The 19,107-nt window shown below is 40.7% G+C and overlaps 2 protein-coding genes and 2 non-coding genes across 11 annotated transcripts in view; all 4 read right to left on the reverse strand.

Annotated features, from left to right (window-relative positions):
- Window positions 1-508: 508 nt before the first annotated feature.
- Window positions 509-11,336, reverse strand: tor3a (torsin family 3, member A). Of its 5 annotated transcripts, none has more exons than XM_072699788.1 (14): window positions 11,313-11,336; window positions 9,659-9,748; window positions 9,312-9,342; window positions 9,133-9,195; window positions 8,914-8,943; window positions 8,576-8,605; window positions 8,309-8,354; window positions 8,106-8,136; window positions 6,816-7,920; window positions 6,116-6,238; window positions 5,471-5,736; window positions 4,394-4,569; window positions 3,129-3,253; window positions 509-2,702 (listed from the first exon to the last, which is right to left on the reverse strand). In XM_072699788.1, the coding sequence occupies exons 9-14, from the start codon at window positions 6,979-6,981 to the stop codon at window positions 2,455-2,457; spliced, it is 1,104 nt and encodes a 367-aa protein (XP_072555889.1). In that variant the 5' UTR covers window positions 6,982-7,920; window positions 8,106-8,136; window positions 8,309-8,354; window positions 8,576-8,605; window positions 8,914-8,943; window positions 9,133-9,195; window positions 9,312-9,342; window positions 9,659-9,748; window positions 11,313-11,336; the 3' UTR covers window positions 509-2,454. The 5 variants fall into 5 exon arrangements, with proteins under 5 accessions (XP_072555889.1, XP_023677130.1, XP_023677133.1 ...); XM_023821362.2 differs by lacking the exon at window positions 11,313-11,336 and adding an exon at window positions 10,630-10,699; XM_023821365.2 differs by lacking the exon at window positions 11,313-11,336 and adding an exon at window positions 10,630-10,699 and having other exon boundaries at window positions 8,309-8,357.
- LOC111848979 (small nucleolar RNA SNORD47) lies at window positions 7,988-8,063 on the reverse strand. Its single transcript, XR_002839437.1, has one exon. It is a non-coding gene; the product is annotated as a small nucleolar RNA SNORD47 (small nucleolar RNA).
- On the reverse strand, window positions 9,013-9,093 carry LOC111848980 (small nucleolar RNA snR60/Z15/Z230/Z193/J17). The gene has a single exon (XR_002839438.1). It is a non-coding gene; the product is annotated as a small nucleolar RNA snR60/Z15/Z230/Z193/J17 (small nucleolar RNA).
- Window positions 11,337-12,720: 1,384 nt separating the features above from the next.
- osbpl9 (oxysterol binding protein-like 9) overlaps window positions 12,721-19,107 on the reverse strand; it is a 31,342-nt gene continuing 24,955 nt past the window's right edge. For all 4 annotated transcript variants that reach the window (XM_023821398.2, XM_023821397.2, XM_023821400.2 and 1 more), the window contains 7 exons: window positions 18,918-19,028; window positions 18,707-18,770; window positions 18,483-18,623; window positions 18,307-18,385; window positions 16,738-16,829; window positions 16,508-16,643; window positions 12,721-14,391 (listed from right to left, as the gene is read on the reverse strand). In XM_023821398.2, coding sequence (XP_023677166.1) covers window positions 14,314-14,391; window positions 16,508-16,643; window positions 16,738-16,829; window positions 18,307-18,385; window positions 18,483-18,623; window positions 18,707-18,770; window positions 18,918-19,028 — 701 coding nt within the window. In that variant the 3' untranslated portion in view covers window positions 12,721-14,313. The remainder of the gene's footprint in view (window positions 14,392-16,507; window positions 16,644-16,737; window positions 16,830-18,306; window positions 18,386-18,482; window positions 18,624-18,706; window positions 18,771-18,917; window positions 19,029-19,107) is intronic.

Below are 19,107 nucleotides of genomic sequence, written 5' to 3' on the forward strand. Positions count from 1 at the left end.
CAACCACGCGTTTACACACGCAACCCTGCTTCCCTCATCCCCGCTGTCAAGGAGCTACGGCGGAGTTTCCATTGCTGCGTCTAGGATGTGTGATTTACAGTGTAATTGTACAGTAGAAACAAATGACTGTAAACGAATAATTGTAAAACAGGTAAACAGCTGCAGAAAGTCGTCAGTACACTCTCAAGGTGAAATTGGTTAGCTATCACAAACGATGTTCATTAGAAATCACATAAATTACCTGTCCGAAAACTGATGCTTATTTATTTGTGACAAATTAAACATCTCTTAGTCAAGCAGAATAATTGATATCATATGTGCATTGTGCATATTAACATCTGTATTCATATTTCCACTTTACTCACAGTATATCTCTGTCATACTCAAAGAATACATAGTACTTCAACATATAGTTAAACTGGGATTATTGTCCGTCTCTGAAGCTCAGGTTATTTGGTTACAGTCATTCTTATGACTGCACAAAACAGAAGACGCAAACCACCAAACACATATAGCAGCACGTTTTTTAATTCAATGCCTTCGTTTAAAGCCTCTTGACGCGTCTGATGTTGTGGTAAGACTGTTAATTAATCCATTATGTGGTTAAACGGTGTTATCTCGGTCAGAGGCTTTGACGACTATAGCCACCTTCACAAAAACTTCCGAATGAGGCCAAAAACCAACATAATTATCCAAAGTGTTATAGATGGAACAGTATTATACACAATTTTTAAACATAATTAAAGTAGGACTAACATTTTGTTAATTCTTCGTGGTGAATGGTTGCTGATAAAGAGCATGAACTTCAACAGAATAATATAGACATTTTCAAATGCGACAAAATCACAATTATATTTAGTTTTTATAACTAATAACATAAAATTGTTCTGCACATTTCCGGTTGTATCTAAAGTAAGAAACGTTTCGATATTTCAGATTAATCTTCATGTCTCCATCCATATATTTTTGTAATATTTTCATTGAGTTTGTAAACCGAAAAGCGATTTCGTTTGTAAAATTGTTTTAAAAATGAGAATACCATCAAAATACAATTTATAGAATAAAATGATGTAAAACTTTACTCAAGTTTTTTAAATACAGGAAAACAAACCACAGTCAGTTGTTTAAACTTCTTTTTTACCTTGCAAGACAGTTGAGTTATGCATTAAAATACTTTAAAAATGTAAACACTGAACATCATCCATTTGAACGTTTACTCCGTGGAGGGTTGTGGTGAGCACTGAATATGTTCAGACTGGTTTGCCATCACCTTCTTAGAGGGGCGTAGTTAAAAAATAAATAGCATTAATGATTAGTAGTAATCTGCTCAACATAATAGCACATTACACTTCCTTTTTGGAAAATTAAGAAAATCAAACATCAGTAACAAACACATTGAGAAAGAAACAATTCATATTCATGATCCTGCTATTGAAAATCGATATGTCTCTTGAAATCGACATCCTCAGGATGCAATTTCAAATGAATTTAAACAGGCAAATTTCCTCACCTCTACTCCTTTCAACCTTCCTTCCTTCAGTAGTTATTGAGATTAAATTTGAGGTATGTTTTTCACTTTAAGAACTTTTCTGACGTATTCAAATTGCACTCAAATTTGTGGCTTTTACCTAGTCACAGATAATGTCATTCAAATCACTGGTGACATAAATTTCCCCTTGCTCAGAGGATGATGCTGATAATCACCTGAAAACATTATCTCTGCAGCTAAACCTCTCAAGTACAAACATTACATAGTGTGTGTGTGTTTGTGTATACAGCGGCAGAAAAAATTAAGAGACCACAGCACAATTTTTTGTTTCGCTCATTTCTCAATTTATGGGTGCGCATCTGTGAATAATATATATTTTTCTGCAAACTGCAGTTTGGTTCTTCTCTGTTTCTCATTAATGAAGGGCTTCTTCTTTGCTTTATGGGACCTCAGTCCTGCTTCTAGGAGCCTGATACAAACTATCCTAGCAGTGCACCTCACACCTGCACTTAATGTTTCTCATTCCTATTGAAGTTCACTTGATGTCATTCTTTGATTCATGAGAAACTGCTGGATAAGTTAACGGTCATCTCTGTATGTGTGTGTTTATATATATATATATATATATATATATATCTCAATGACCTCAGAAAGACTCTGTCCCAATCACTCTGGTGATAATGGCTTTAACCTGAGGTAGACTAACATACATATAGTGCTTGTAGGTAGACTAACACATATGACAATGCTTGGGCAATAACCGTAAAAGTAACAAAGGTGAACATAACTCCCTTAACGTACAACATGATTGAATGTCTCCTCAGAGACAAACTAGACTCCCCAGTTAGCAGAGTTGAGAGATGGAATCCTTCAGGAGAAATAAACAGACATCTTTGTTCCTTTTCTCCATTTTTCACCAATTTCTTTCTGGGGATTACAGAGTTGTTGGTATAGATCTGTCCCTTTCAGGGGAGAAAAAAGTTGATCCTCTGGGGTATGGATTTGCACCCCTGTGCTGAGAAAAGCTTTTCCTCCTTGGGTAAGTACAGCATAGCCCTTGCCACATCATCTAGGGTCTCCTCGCTGGGTCGCAGCCCGCGTGCCATGTAGGCATCGCGAGCACAGAGTTTGACGTGACGGTACTCAAGCGGCAGGAAGGGCACGAAGAAATCTATCAAGTGGCCTGACATCAGCTGGCTTTGAGCGAAGCCTCCTGAGAACCACAGGGGAAATTTTAGCATGAAGGAAATAAACATTGCTTATGGGTGAAAGATGTACCCCAGTGTGAAATGAATGTGGATACCATTGACAGGATCTGACATTTAGCAGAGAGTTTGGGATTCATAGACATGTGAAACTGGCTCATTTAAAGGTATTTGTGGTCAAATCTTGGGACCGAAACATTCAGTGATTTAGACCAATGAGAAGAAACATTAAATCACAGGAATTAGGGAAAAGGCTATCTGACCCTTAAAATGGTACATATCCAGAGCTACACAGTAAGCTACAGAAGCTCATGAATGTGTAAATCCATCCATCCATACATTTTCCAAACCGCTTATCCTTATGGGTTGCGGGGGGTCCGGAGCCCATCCCGGAAGGTACGGGCACAAGGCGGGATGAAGGTACTCTGGGGTACCTTGTGACTCCAGGGCTTCAGACCGCAGCTGATGCTCCAGGTCCTCCATCCCGATGTCCTCCCGGTTCTGCCCCGAGTGCCAGAAGTCCAGAGCCACCTCGCTGATAACGGCTCCTCCGATGTTACTATAGAAACGCCACACAAAATTCACTGAGTCACTTTTCTGAATCACATTTGCCAGGAAAAGCACACAGCAAATGAATGCAGCTTTGATTGTTTTCTTTTTTACTTAGACACTCTGTGCCCGATTAAATCTTCAGTGATACATACTAATCTTATTCGATTAAACCTCTCATATACCTCTAATTCCCACAATAATCTATGGGTTTATTTTGTTAGTATCATATAGGCAATAAATTCAACCTGCAGCCACCAAAAGATCATGGATCATGCAACCAGTTGTCACATACTGATCACACAATGAATCTTTTATCTGAATAATCACACTGTGATTTAAGCAGTCCCAAGAGTTCTGTGAAATACGGAAATATATTCCGTTTTAATTCAACAAATGGCCTTTGCATCACCATTTTTGACTTTGATTAAATCTGCCGTGTGCATTACACATACCTTCCACAGCTCAGAACTCTTTTTGTTCGCTTAAGAAAAAAATCTCTCTTTTGAAATACAGTGCCTTTTATACACTGCAGGTACAAAAAAAAGATAATTCAGAGTGTTTTCTTATAAGCTGTAACTTTTTTTTTTACTATTACAGCTACAAGGCACAGTTATAGCTTGAAATAGCACTTTTCATGTTAAGGTCAAATGTAACTTTTTCTGGACTTATTTCCAGATTTGGTTATGAAAGAAAAAAGTGAAGGGCTTGGAGTCACAAGTCCATTAGCTACAATGAAATACATAAGAATGTGTAATTGTGGTGTTATTCAGAGGGATGCAAACTTGACCAGTGTGTTCCTGGACTACATCTTACAAGACAAAGGAGAAACTCTCTGAAATCACCCCCAAAATAATTTACACACTTTAGGCTACACTTTAGGGTATTTTTTAAGTTAAATAAGCAGATTAAAAGACAGTGAGATTAGCGTGTAGTTTCAGTGATTCAGAGTCTCATAACTCCTACACCCTGTAACAACACAGATTTTCATTTCAAAGTGGGTAAAATTTATTCTCAATTAAGTATAAAAAGGACCCCTCCCCCCACATGGCTTTTTATGGCTCAAAAACAGCATTAAAAAAACCGTACACTTCTGGGGTGCTTATCTCATGACCTATAACCTGCACCTGCCTCATTGTGTCCGACCAACCTGAGGAAGAGGAAGAGGGTCTTCCGATAGCTGACCCCGTCCACGTTGTCATAATGGTCCACGAAGGGCTTGATGGCATCAATAAGGCCGGGATGCAGCTTCTCTGCCTCATCAAAAATGAAGAGAGCCTGGTGGCAGCGAACCACAGAGTCCCGGATTGCCTCCTTCAGCTGGCTCTGTGTACAAACCACATTGATTCACGTTTTCCAATTGGCTATTATAATACTTTTTATTCACAATTGCACAGGCATGGGTACATTCTTTGGTTTTCATGTGTCTCTCCTATGGGAACCACACATATACAAGTGAGAATGAAGCTTGGGGGTATAGCACAGAGTCAGCCATTCATCCAGCACTCCTGCAACAGATTTTGGGGTAAAGGGTCTTGCTGATGGTCCTGCTCAAGGGTCCCACAGTGATATGGTTAGTCAGCTACCCACAGAATATGAACCAGCAACCTTCCATTCCAGCCAGAAATTATTTTTTTGGGGTGGGATGGTTCTCCTTGGTATGTTTCAGCAGTCAGGGGGAGGGGCGGGGGGGCTCTGTTGCCCACCAGGGGCGAAGGGGTATATTTTGGAGATTGGGGGGTGGGGGGCTTCTGCCGATCGGGCCCTAGGCAGCTACCTAGTTTGCTTATGCCTAGGTCCAGCCCTGCACATACCACCGCAATAAATGACTGAATGATGGATTCACATTCATTTTATTCACAATACTTTCATGCAGAACTGAAAAAACAACATAACATTTAATTTATAATCCAAATCTTATTTCAATAGTTTTATCTTATTTGTTTTACTACAGAGATTATTTACATTTTGCTGATTCAACTTTTCATGTTGTGCAACCCAGTAAATAAAGGTTTGTGCCATTTTGCAATGACAAGATTACATAACATGTGACAGTATCAGATGTCTTCTTTGATCTGAACATTTGACTCTGTCCATCTGCCAATTATAATTTAGGTTATTATGTAATATTTAGGACATTCTTTCAGACAGCGTAACAAGCCGTCCCTGTGAGTGGGAAAACCAAAATGGAAATCAGAAGGTCCTGAAGAAATGAAGGTGTCCCCACCTTGTAGACATCCACCAGCCTGGCATGTGGGAAGTGGAACGGAGCGATGAACAAAGTCACACATTCACTCTTCAGCCCATCACGGTACAAGTTCTCCGCAATTAGTCGGGCAACAAAGTTTTTTCCAGTCCCTGACCAGCCATGGAAGGACAGGGTCAAAGGCTTGTTTGGATCAGGGCTTTTCAGAAAGCCCTCTATCGCCTTCAGAACTACAGACTGAGCGAGGTGCTGCCCATGCAGCCTCAGCTCCAGGTCCCTGGCCAGTCCTGCACGCAGACACAAAGAATAACAAATTTTATCCATCTACTATACTGACAATGAGACTGATATACACCTCAAAATATTAGCTAGTGTGATCTTACTGTTCAGTGTTCCTTATATTATTCTTATATTCAGAAGGGCATAGGTTAAGATTCAACATTTGTAAGGACCGAACCAGCCCCGAACCTCCGCGACCCCCTAAACACTTACGCTATTCCTACGAAATCGGTAAGAACATGTCCCTGGCGGCCATATCCAAATCTACGTTCTTGCATATTCATATATAAACAAATGATGTGTTTCTACTCTGTAGAAAACAAATTATAGTGTGCAAACATACGCTAAAAGGGCCGTTGAGGTGGATATAACATGCCAAGGCCGTACCTGTGATATTATTTATAATACGACAATCGCCTGTGTCACAGCACTGTCCTAGAGCGCAGTACCATTCAACCAGAGACCGCATGCAGTCCTGCGGGAGCGTCGACAGCAAGTCCCTGGAGGGAACTGGGGGGGACAATCATCTTTAAAGGTGCCATAATCCACCGGGTACAGGTGTCTCAGAGCAGCAACACGGCCACATAAGACACTTTCGGTGGCACAAACGTTGAAAGAAAAAAAAATCCTAACATCGTTCCAAAAGGGAATCGAGGATGATAAGTGCAAACCCATAATACTAGATAAACTACCATGCGTACAAAATAACAGGCGAAATTAAAAAAATAAACATTTTAAAATAGAAAAACTTACAGCGACAGCCTCTAACAGATACAGTACGAACATACAATACACACATCGTCTTTCACTGGGTGCATAGAATATATCGTGTTAAACATCTCATGTCAAATATCTGTCAATGTCCTTCACATATAAAATCCTGGGAGAAAATGGTAAAATTACGGGTTTCTGGACAAGGTTTTGCACCAATCATTCGCCGTACGTTGATTTTAATTATCGCATTGCGCTCAAAGAGACACTTCAAAGCTCTATGTCAATCGTAGGTATTTTTATAAATTACACACCGACAAAAAGCGAAGCCACCTCCTATGAAGAAAGACGAATTAAGGATATTTTATGTGCCTACCTTTCTGTGTAGCATCCTCCTGGTGCGGCTGACAATCGCCTTCCCAGATATTACAGTAAATATAATTAAAATAATACGTCGATACGTTTGAAATTGTTTCAAACTGGAAAAAATCCGCTTTCACAGAAAATGCCCAGAATAGGGGCAAGAATCGAAAAATCATCATTGGGATAGAAAAAATACAGGAGAAAGGAAAAGCATATAAATCGGTTCCATTCAAACGATCGGCCCAGTAGACGCTCCGGTCCCCTTATGAAAGGACTGGCACGGGAAAGGTTTCCGCTGCATGAACGTCACATCCTACCGCCCCGGCGACGGGTATCACCAGCTTTCGCTGTAACATCTTGTATGTATTCCAGCACTGCTAGCAGAAAAGCGACAGACTTCGTGATAAGGGAAGTTGCCCCTCCTAAGCGCACCCAAACCCAGTGACATTCCCGCAACGTCCCGACTGACCGCTGGACCGAGGCCACATAAGGGGTTGGCCAACTAGATAAACTTGAACTACTGATTAGGAAATGAAGGGATACAAGCGTTTAACCCCAAATGATCACAAAACCTTCCAAAAGTTAGTCTGTACCTCAACCCCCCCCCCACGATTTCTCAGAGCAGTTTCTGGCCCATACCATGCATGCAGTGTACAGGCTCTAAAAAGCAGTACCCTTGTAAAGTTTAGAAGTGGGTCATTCACCACAGTGGTCCAAAAAAGCTACTAGTACAAGGATGTGACGTCCTTGCGCTTAATTTACACTCCCATCATAGGCACTGTCCGTACCCCACCCCATCTTGCCTATCATGGTTAAAGATTGTAAGCATTATTGAGAATACAAATTTGATAGAGACTTTACAAAACAGATGGTAGTATAGTGTCAACCATTTTATTTGTTTCATATCAGACAGAACATCAAAACGAAAAAAGTGGCCACATCATTTTGGCATTAATCAAGTACTGCATTTGTGGTTGTGTTGGGTGGGTAGGTGGGGGCCACAAATTTGTGTACAATACTTAAGTACAGGCTAAAGACAGGCAGATCCATTTCCATTCACACGCCTTTTTATTCAGCCATCTTCTCATGAAGACCATTTCCTCCAGTGACAGCCCGATCTGGGAAGAAGCAGTCAAGATTCAGAAGAGAAAAACCAGACAGATGGCAGTCTGATAAAGCACATGTAACCTCAGAATAGTAATGGAACGGTAAAGGAGTATAATCAGGGTTCTCATCTGGCAGAATAGATTCATCACAGGCTATCAATGAAAGGCTGGGACAACTGCAGCCATGGTTACCGTACCTCATGGAAGGCACAGCTCCGAGGTTCCCACCTAGGAAGAAGCACAGATCAGAGACTAAAGCAAGCCAAGGACAGAATCAAAGCCCTTAAAGCTCCCCTTAGTCGGATGCATGTCGACATTGTGTTTCAGGTCAGACATTTGAGAAAGGGCATCATCAGGAACCTATGAGCAGGAGCATCAGCCCGCAGCATCGTGTTCTCACCTGCATTTCCAGTGCAGCACGTCATGGTAGCGAACAGAAGCCAAGCCTGCTGGAATAAGTCAGATTTACCACCCAAAGAGCAGCATCACATGAAGCACCACTTCAATCCTGACCAGTTCAGCTAGAGCTAATATAAAAAAGACTCCATGGGTAAAGTCAGCAAAAGTTGTCACATCACATAGGTCAGAAAGGGCTCATTCTCGCTGCCATTTAAAGCAAATCCAGCCCCTTTTGAAGGTTTTAGCGAAACAAAGCTGAAAATCTTACCATCTAAGCACTCAGATGTTCCGAAGGCTCCTGCAACAAGACACAACTTAAATTGCACTCCTGTCCACAAGAGTAAATCTCATTTTAAGCAAAATGATCTTTGATCAGACTGCTTGATATCCTCAACAAGATCAGAGACCTGATTCAAGGAAAAAAAGTCATCACTTCAAATGTTATGTAATTTGTGCATTAAAGTGGATAAAAATGTTTACCAGTGGGGCCCAAAATTGGCTATCCAATAAAGCCTAAAGTTGAGCTCTCTGCTTTCAGGGAGGTTAGTTTTGAACCTCATAGCAAGAATATTAAGAGTATATTATGCAAGCAATAAGAATGCTTACCTGGACAAAGTATCTGGTGGCCTAAGAATGCTGGGGGGGAAAAAAACGATCACATGAGTACAGAAATATGGCGCTATGACTGGTAAAACCAGCATAACAGCAATACATCAGCTAGGAGCGAAAGACAGTGTCTGTTCATCACAGGTCATCTGCTGAACTATGGAGTCATCATTGTATGCAACCAAAGATCAGACAACACCATTCATGGTTATGGCTTACCCTTCCGGGAAGCAGGCCAGGCCACGTGCAAAAGGCAACGCTTTCATCTACCCCCAGCAGCATCTGTTAAACATGTAGCACATCGGTAGATACAGACAGCTATTTCTTGAAAGCACCCAGTAGTCTGAGCAAGCTTATATAGACTAGAAGAATCTGGAAAATGCTTTAATGAGACCTACCTGATACCAAGTGGAGTAAACAGCAGTCCACCTAAGAGATGCAAAATTCTATCAGAATTTCACAAAGATGATCAAGGGGGCCAAGATTACAAAGCCTGTGCCTCAGATTACAAAATGGTGGTTGCAGTCTCATCACCCTTTGGGTCAAGAGTAGCAAATAGTCATCATCACTGCAGCACAGCGGGGTTTCCCATATTTAGCATACAGTAAGTGAGCTAACCACAGATTTTTACATCGAAAACAGGAGAACTATATGTTCTATAAAATAGAAACATCACATGCAGCTATAACCAGTTACTCCATTACATACAAGTTTACTTACACACACACAAGCCCACCCAACTCACCTCTAGCCAAAAGGGAAGTCCCATTCACAGTTTTTCAAAGCTCCCAGCGAAACGCAGTTCCACTTGAACGAACACATTTTGACCAAACACCTGCAAAGCAAAATCACATTTAATACAATACATTTAATGCATTTCAGATTAAGGCTAATAAAGTAAGCATCCCATCACTAACGGATTATATGGCGACCACGGCGACAGGCACATCTAAAGTAAACCTAAATTTACAGCACTCACGAGGTAAAGTGCTAAGAGAAATCAAATTAAAAAAAATTAGACATTATGCTTTGCCACTTGTACAAGTAACAGTACAGGCATGCGTTTTTCCTGCACATCCCCTCTTGGAGAGCGATCACTGTGATCTGAGCGCAGGGATAGGCGTCAACGCAGCATCGCTCGATAACTTTCCGGAGGCTTAAATGCCCTCCGATCACAGGCACAGAGGCCTAACCCGCTGAGCCACATACTGCCTCAATCAAACTGATGCCGTTTTCTGGTGCAATTTGTACAAGTGATAGAACGAGCGAAAAGTAAGTAATAAAAATATATATTTCTAGCTACCATAAAAAGCAAAAACTGCGTAGATTCAAATTACAGTCGTAGTAATTTAGTGCGATTATGCGGACTAAAATTACAGTACTTCATATATCTAAGGAATTCGAGTTAGGAAACTCAAAATCAGTCGTTGAAGAAGCTAAAACTGCGACCAAACTACACAGTGCGAAAAACACCGCACGGTTCTGATCAGACGGAGCTTCAACAGACGGGAAAACCCGCTCCGTGGTACTAGGCCGACTGGGAAGCACGTGTCCGCTATCCTCGGGTATACATGCGAATACCGCAGCATAAACCCCTGGGGTCGTACCATGAAAATAGCGATGCACTTACTACAAATCAGTTTCAAATTACAGAAACCAATAACACGCATTGAATAATCTTCCATTATGCCATGCACGCATATCCAAGACACTCACCACATGACAGCCACGAGTGAATAGGAAGAGGAAGAGGCGGCTATCTTTTTTATACCACCCACACCGCAGTGACTTATGGGAAATCTCTTTAGACATTGTCCGGCCCAATCCCAAACCGGTACCTACACACTCCGCCTTCATTTGCGGCTTTGCGCGTTCCCGAGGGGGCCGAGACCCGTCGCCATATTGAAGTGTGTCTCAAAGCAGCAAGGGCTAAGGGGGAGTGGTCGATTATGCCCTCAATAAACGAGTCAGCAACGATGTTGGCTCGCGCGATTCCACTACCACTTCTATATCCCACAATTCCTAGCGCACAGGAAACAGAACAGCGCGATAATTTAATAATTGGATTCTAACAGTCTAAAATACACATAGGAAGTCTGTTACATGTTATAATTCATCGCTGCAGGAAAAAAAAATTAGGAAAGCAGTTATTTGTAGCTGGTCAGTACAGATAGATTTTGTGTACTTTTCAAACTAGAAACCACGCGAAGAAACGTTCGTACGCAAACTCGATCAACATCACACCGGCAATAACAATATATGTTTCATATTTGCCTGTTTTTTCACCTACAGATCTGATCTGGTATTTGGTACAGAAGTAATGCGTAATGTTTTATGCGTGTAAATTAAGTTAGCTGTGGTAGAAATTGTACAATCGTCAATATGGCACGTGTACATACTTAAAATTGCTCAGTGCAATAAGACGAAGTAGTCGTCGTCTTCTCGCATTAGATAAAATTTGTGCTTTTTTAAAATAACTGATATGTCATTAAAGAAAATACAATACAGCTTTTTGATGGATCCATTTGGTCAAATCACTATGTAATGCATTTCCTCTTTCCGGTAAAGAAGACTGTAAAAAGGCGCTGCGAGGGCAGGTCTGTCTCAAATCTTTCTTGTGACAATTTCCTTCAGTTTAAGTGCATAGGGCGTGTTGTGAGGGTGACTCAGCGGGAGTGTGACTCGAAATGAAGGCGGAGTGTCGAGGGTGTAGTTTGGGATTGGGCCTCCGAAACATCTAGTCAGCCCTCATGCAATTACGCTTCGTGATTCGCGCATTCACAGATCCGCGAAAATTACACGTACATGTTTCCTTTACGTGTTTTATTGAATTGTACCTTGGTTACATATATGACTAATGTCAATAAGTTTACAGTCCCATTCGTTTACTAATTTTACCTTACTGTGGATGCAAAAGAAAACGACAGCCAATGCCGTGTTCTATGAATTAGTAGGGGTAATTTTAGTATACTGTACTGTAGATGTGCCAGTGTGACAAATATCCGTTAGGCGATACTGTACTCTATTTTTACAACAAATATTTTCTTTAAAGATAAATTATTAAGCTAATGAAATTAGATTAAATTAAACTGTTTTGGAAGCATGACTGGGGTTAAATATAACGGAGTGGGTTAAGTGACTAAATTACTGCCATATATATTAGAATTAACGTGAAATAGGGCAAGAGGGGTAATTAATTCGCACAAACTTTTGTCATAAAACGCTGCCATGACATTATGCATGTGCCAAATGTATACCCCAGAATTAAAATCTTCATTTAAAAATTGTAGCAAACACTATTTGTAAGGATCTGGCCTGTAATCGGTCCATTTTCGGACTCCCATGAGCCTCGGCAACTAATCTGTTTGCTAGAATGTGTTATGGTTGATATTGTTGAGGTACGTTCATCTTACGATTGCTCATTTGAGTAAGGTAGCCTGCGATCTTAGAAGTAATTTTAGTTTATATAGGGTTTGACTACTGCTTATTATAATTCTCCCTTTTAAAAAAAGGTAATGCTTGTATTCTTCGTTACATTGCTCCCGAACGCCCCCTGTTGGTTAATAAAAATCGCCTACCTTCGTAATTTGTGTTCCATTTACACTTTTGGCTAAAATTTAATTTCTGAAGAAAGGAATGTAACCCCCCTTTACCCATCACAGAATACAAATAGTATCATTATTATTAAAATACATATTTTTACAATAGTAGATTTTTTTTTTTGAATTTCTGGCAAGTCAACACCAAGCTTGTCATTCTATATCAATTGCATCTGTGGTCCACAGTTTCACCAGTAGTTCAAACATATAAAAGTTAAACTCATAGAGGTTTAATATTTGCATCATTACACATGAGAATATGGTACAATCAATTATGATTTCAAGAAAATGCAAAATAAAAAATACATTGCTTTGATTGCTCTTTCAAGCAAGTAATACTAAAATGAATGGCAAGGCCTCAATTCAATATTCATTTACAATAACAATATAGAAAAGAAATGAAATGGCTTCAGAATCATCGCTATCTGAAAATTTCATAAGCCTAAAAAAACAAAACTCAGCTATCTACACAGTCGTGTAAAAAATGTTAGCAGAAGCGAATTCAATTATACTCATTCTGCCACGTGTCTAAAGGACCAATCAGCTTTTCACACAAGATCTTTGGCACTGTCTGCTTGCAGGCCTTCCTGTTATGTCTGTAACCTCTGCTAACTGACCCAAAGACATAATGTGAAAAGACCTGGTCAGTATCTAATCCGCGACCCCACAGAACAGTAATTTGGAGGGAAAACACCCTGAAACAACACCAATTCTAAGCCATTGGCTTATTACCTCAACATTTCGTTTCAAGTCAGACATTTGACTGAGGAACGCTTTTGAATTTAAATGTATATTCTTGCATAAAGTTTTTCTTCATCATGAAGGACTTAGTGGCAAAGCTGTAGCCTTTAGGATTAGCATTGTCTATGGCTGTGGTGCTTTTGTGCAGCTTCACTTGTTGGGCACTATTTACACAACAAGGCTCTGATACCAAAGTATATAATTAGTCGGATACTGCAACAACATTCTAAAAAGCCAACCTCTCCATTGGGGGAAAAACAAAAATTTTAGAAAACTATAATATTAGTGACTGCAGCTTGTAAGTGTTTGCACAACTGACACTATAGCCTTCCTTATTCCTCCGTTATATTTATGTAATCTATATACACACACACACACATATATATATATATATATATATATATATATATATATACATATGTATGTATGTGTGTGTGTGTGTGTGTGTGCATGAAAAGATAACGGCAATAAATGCAGATGGAAACTGATTATATGTTGTAATTTCCAGTGTGAGGAGAAGGAAAGGGCTTAATTTATGATTTGTCATCAGTAAACTCGTGTCCTAAAACAGTTATCAAGTCCTCAATGCCAGTAAGGTGGGAAAAATGTACACATACGGTATTAGACAAGCCAACCCATCTTCCCCTATGATGTCATCTATAAGGCCTTTGAACTTCTGGAGATGCAGCCATCATCTTTGTCACCAGTTTCCCTGAGTTACAGAATGCTGTTGTTTTCAAGGGTTGTTTTTGATCCAATTATCCCCACTGCCCCACTTTGAGCAGATGGAGACCCTTGAGGGAACTTCCAGCGCGACTGATGAGTGCTTGGTTGTGTTGCGGACTTCCACATCGCACATGATTTGGTCTTGACAGGAGCATCGACAGTTTGCGATTGGTGGACGTGAGGTTGTTGAAAAGGACCACATTTTTTTCTTAATAAATGCTGGAAATGCAGTGCTGAGAATGACTTTGGTCATCAGTCCTTGGGAGGCTTGGATGAGAAATGGTTGATATAGTTCTTTAAGACTGTCTTTTTGCATCCGTTGCCTCACCATGTCTCACTTTGTTCCTTTCGTGGCTAATCTTTTCAGCAGAGGTTCGTCATAAACCCAGCACTCTCCATCCTCGTGGAACAGCTGCAAGAAATATGTACATGCACAGCTGACTAAATTGCCCTCTTCGAACAAGACTCTCAATACTTACAACCTTATACACCTAGGAATAATTCCAATGACAATGACTGAGGATAAGACAATCCATTCCATCAGGATACAATGCACTCCATGAATATGTCAGACGTCATAAATCCTCATAATTCATAATTACTCATAATTCCCAGTTTTCATCAGTACTTGAACTGTGACAATCCTGACCACCGTTTATTAGTACAATAACACAAAGAAAATACACATATTCTAAATGCCTCAGTTGATGGCGGATTTAACAGATATCCTGGAATTAGCAACTGCGGTGATTTCAAAGCTAAAATGCATTACACAGGAGAGCTCATTTACCTTTCTTGAATGGTATGTGGTCCAGAAAACAACCTGCATCATACACACTTAGGGACCAAATGCTATTGGGGTAGAGTTTCTTTGAAGTGTGTTCAGATTTTTTATTATCAATCACTCAAAAACGAATAACATGTAGAGTGATGGCCCTGATGGCATCTTACCTATAGTTTTAAAATAGATGAGGGACATTATTAACTAACCTTTAACTTTACTGTTTCAGAAATCCCTATCTGCTGATGTGGAACCTTCTGATTGGAAGCATTCTAATATAACACCCTTATTCAAAAAAGAGGATAGAAGTAATCAAGCAGACTATAGGCCAATCAGTTTAACTTGCATGACTGGAAAAGTAATGCAAGCTATAATCCAAGTGAAAATGGTAGATTACCTGGATTCAAATAACATTATGAGGGATAGCCAACATGGATTTAGGAGAGGTAGATCTTGTTTAACTAATCTACTGGAGTTCTTTGAGAAAGCTAGAAGAGAAATTGATCACAAAAAGCCTACGATGTGATCTTAGATTTCCAGAAGGCCTTTGATGTTGTCCCCCACAAACGGCTCTTGCTAAAGCTCAAAGCTGCAGGGATTTTAGGAACTGTAGCAGCTTGAATAAAAAACTGGTTAACAGACAGGAAGCAGCAGGTAGTTATTAGAGGCACAATGTTGCAGTGGGCCTGCGTTCATAGTGGGGTACCGCAGGGCTCAATTTTAGGACCACTATTGTTCCTAATTTACATTAATGATATTGACATCAATACATACAGTAAATTTGTAGACGACACCAAGGTGGGTGGTGTAGCAGACACTGAACTAGCAGCACAGAGGCTACAACGGGATCTTGATTTAATTAGCGACTGGGCTGATATCTGGCAGATAAAATTTAATGTAGATAAATGTAAGGTAATCCATGCAGGGAGCAGAAATATAAAGTACAGATATTTTATGGGTTCCACTGATATAAAGGTAGCTGATTATGAGAAAGACTTTGGTGTGTTTGTTGATGCTTCTATGTCCCACTCTCGCCAGTGTTGGGAAGCAATAAATAAGGCCAATAGGATGTTGGGTTACATCTCTAGGTATGTGGAGTTTAAGTCAAGGGAGGTGATGCTAAGATTATACAATTCCTTGGTAAGACCCCACCTAGAATATTGTGTGTAGGTTTGGTCACCATACCTTAAAAAGGACATTGCTGCCTTGGAAAGGGTTCAATGTAGGGCTACAAGAATGATTCCTAGTCTTAGAGGAATGTCTTTTGAGGAGAGGTTTGCTGAGCTGAATTTGTTCAGCCTCGAGCAAAGGAGACTAACGGGGGACATGATCCAGGTCTATAAGATTCTAACGGGTCTGGATGCTGTTCAGCCAAATGGCTATTTCAATATTAGTTTAAATACTAGAAGTTGTGGCCATAGGTGGAAATTAGCAGGAGAACATTTTAAAATGAATTTGAGGAAGCACTTCTTTCCACAGTGTGTAGTTAGAATATGGAATCAGTGTAGTGCAAGTTAAAACCTTGGGTTCCTTTAAATCAGAGCTAGATAAGATTTTAACAACTCTGAGCTATTAGTTAAGTTCTCCCCAAATGAGCTTGAGGGGCTGAATGGCCTCCTCTCGTTTGTGCATTTCTTATGTTCTTAAATTCTTGTGGCCTCTTCAAAAAACAGTGCTGCCACAGCTAGTAGTTCTAAACAACTGCAACCATTCAGTCGCATGTTTGGCTGCACGTGTGCCAGCTCACCCGCGTCTCCCACTGCAGTTCCATCTCCTTCCTTTCCCTGGCCTCTGCCCTCTGCTTCTCTTCCAGTCGGTGCTTGGCCTCCGTTGCTGCGTCAATGTCTTTCAGCTTCAGGTTCATGGTGACATCCCTCCACAGGCTGGAAGACAGCATGATTAATGGGGGCTCCTTCATGGCACGGTCAGGCAACGGCACATTTTCGTCTGCTTTCTGCCTGGGCGCAATTCACTCACTTGCGGGACTCAAACTCCAGCTGATCTTCCAATTTTCTCACCTTCTTCTTGATGATGCCCAATTTTTTTGTGTCAATAAACAGGGTATTTTCCTGTATGAAGAAAAATTTATTCAAAGTATTAACAAATATATGAATATAATACTTTGTGTTAGGGCTGGGCGATAAAACGATTACGATATGTATCGCGATAGACACGTGATCGATATCAATAAAAAATGTGTTCGATAAAACGTTCGATATTTTTTATTCTTCGTCGGAAGAAAACAGAGGTTGCGAAGCTAGTTTGGATCCGTGCCGGAAACGCAGCTGTCATAAATGGTCGTAGCACAGCAAAACAACTGCTTTATGGAAGTTCTGCCGGTTTTTTGTGAATCACTGTAACGGTCGCTTCGCCCTTCCCTAACGCCGCTCGCCCCCGTCTCCTGAATATTAAGTTATAGGTCTGTATCCTTTCGGTTTGTATGTGTCATGTTGTCCGGTTTTTCGCGTATCCCGTGTTTCGTTTCGAGTCTGCCGTGTCTTGTTTCCCCTTCTCTCTTTCCTCTCTGTGTTTACGGCGCACTTCCGGGTTCCGGCTCCCTACGTATCGCGTCTTCCTCGTTAGTGTTTGCATGTGTCTTTTCCTAGCACAAAACCTGGACTGAAAATATACTTGAATAGTTCAACTTCAAGTATGATTAGAGTAAGAATAACTTGAAGAGTTACTTTTTCATATTTCTGCAGGTTTTATATTTCAAACAATGTTACTGTACTGTATCAGGTTTGTTTTTTTATATTACAGATGTATCTCAGTCTACGTCAGTTTTATTTATGTTTACAAAACACTGCACATATTTTAAAAACACTTTATTTTCCATGGTTGTTGACATGTTTAAAATAAAAATGCTTAAATGTAATATATTTTTCTCCTGGTCTTTATTTTAAATGGGTCATAAAAAATGTCAATAATTATCGATATCGACCGATATGAAACACTCATATCGTGATACAGTTTTCAGTCATATCGCCCAGCCCTACTTTGTGTCTAAGAATCCCTATACTCCCCGTGCACATACAGAGCCACATGACACAGAGTACACAAAAAAAAAAGATTTTCCACGGATGAAAACACCTTTAAAAAGCAAAAACCCAGCGAAGGAATTTGCTGCCCAAATTCTGTGTTACCTCCTGAATCAAACCACCACATACCAACAAATTATCTTTGTAGGAACCAGGTCACCTGACAGCCTCTGCCTGGAATGCTTATGCCCTCCTACGCAATTTTAGTCTCATAACACCGAAGGAACTAATAGAATCACCATTATCTTTAGTTATAATTATTTTGGTACAGTGGGAGAATCTGTCATAGCAGTTGGTCACTTGCGAGTTCCTGTTTTTAAAATAACTGATTTTTGGTATACAAGTCACTTTCATTTCTGAGGTTTTTTTCTAGTGAAAGATCTAGTTACCAGTCCCTTTCACAGGCAACTTCTATGTTTTCTTAACAGGATTCTGTGTTATATGTGAATCTGACAGGTGCATTTCCTATGGTGGGAAAGCTGACCAGTCTGGACTGGCTTGAACTCACCCCTGAGGCCCATTTTGCATACATCACTCCATTCCACTCGCCCTCAATCGAGCAGAATGGCTTCTTGTCATTCGGGGAGCTGCCAGCAAGGAGACGGGTAAATGAATCATTATCTGGAGGACTGGGCTAAAAGCCCGACAGGGCAGGGGGGCTCCATTTCCCAGGCACACGCTTACAAAATCTCTGCCGTTATCCTGTGCTTCTTGCCGCCGTAGAAGGGCTTGGTGTGGAACACGATGTTGGCACTGTAGCCCGATTTCGAACAGGAGATGTTGCATTCTCCACCCAGCTCCACCCATGGGACGGTCAGGATCGACCTAGAATGAGCGCCCCAATAGCATGTCATGAGTCACCTTCCCAAATCGCACCTGCAGCCTACTGTGGAAGACCCTCGGCCTACCTGCCGTAGCCATTTGGGAAGGTGAGGATGTAGTGTTCATCGTGCTCCAGACAGGATACACAGCCTTGGGGGGGGGGGGGGAAGAGAAATTAGCATCCCACTGAATGCAAAGCTTCTACCAGTTACAGCTACTGTTACGGAGAATAACTCAAAAGTACCGGCATCTAATTAAAAAGTCACATTTGCAATAGTAGATGTACCAAGCACTTACCCTGGCCGATGTTATGGACTCCTATTGACATCCCCAGGAACTTTGACTTGGTCCAGATGTGGGCGTTGAACTGGATTTTTTTGGTGAAACATTCAGCATAGAATGCAGATACTGTGGGGAGAAAAAGTGCAGTGTCACAATGGATCAGTGTCACAGGGGATCGGCATCACAGCAGATCAGCGTCATCAAG

Source organism: Paramormyrops kingsleyae, chromosome 15, assembly GCF_048594095.1.
Source record: "Paramormyrops kingsleyae isolate MSU_618 chromosome 15, PKINGS_0.4, whole genome shotgun sequence".
NCBI classification, from domain to species: domain Eukaryota; kingdom Metazoa; phylum Chordata; class Actinopteri; order Osteoglossiformes; family Mormyridae; genus Paramormyrops; species Paramormyrops kingsleyae.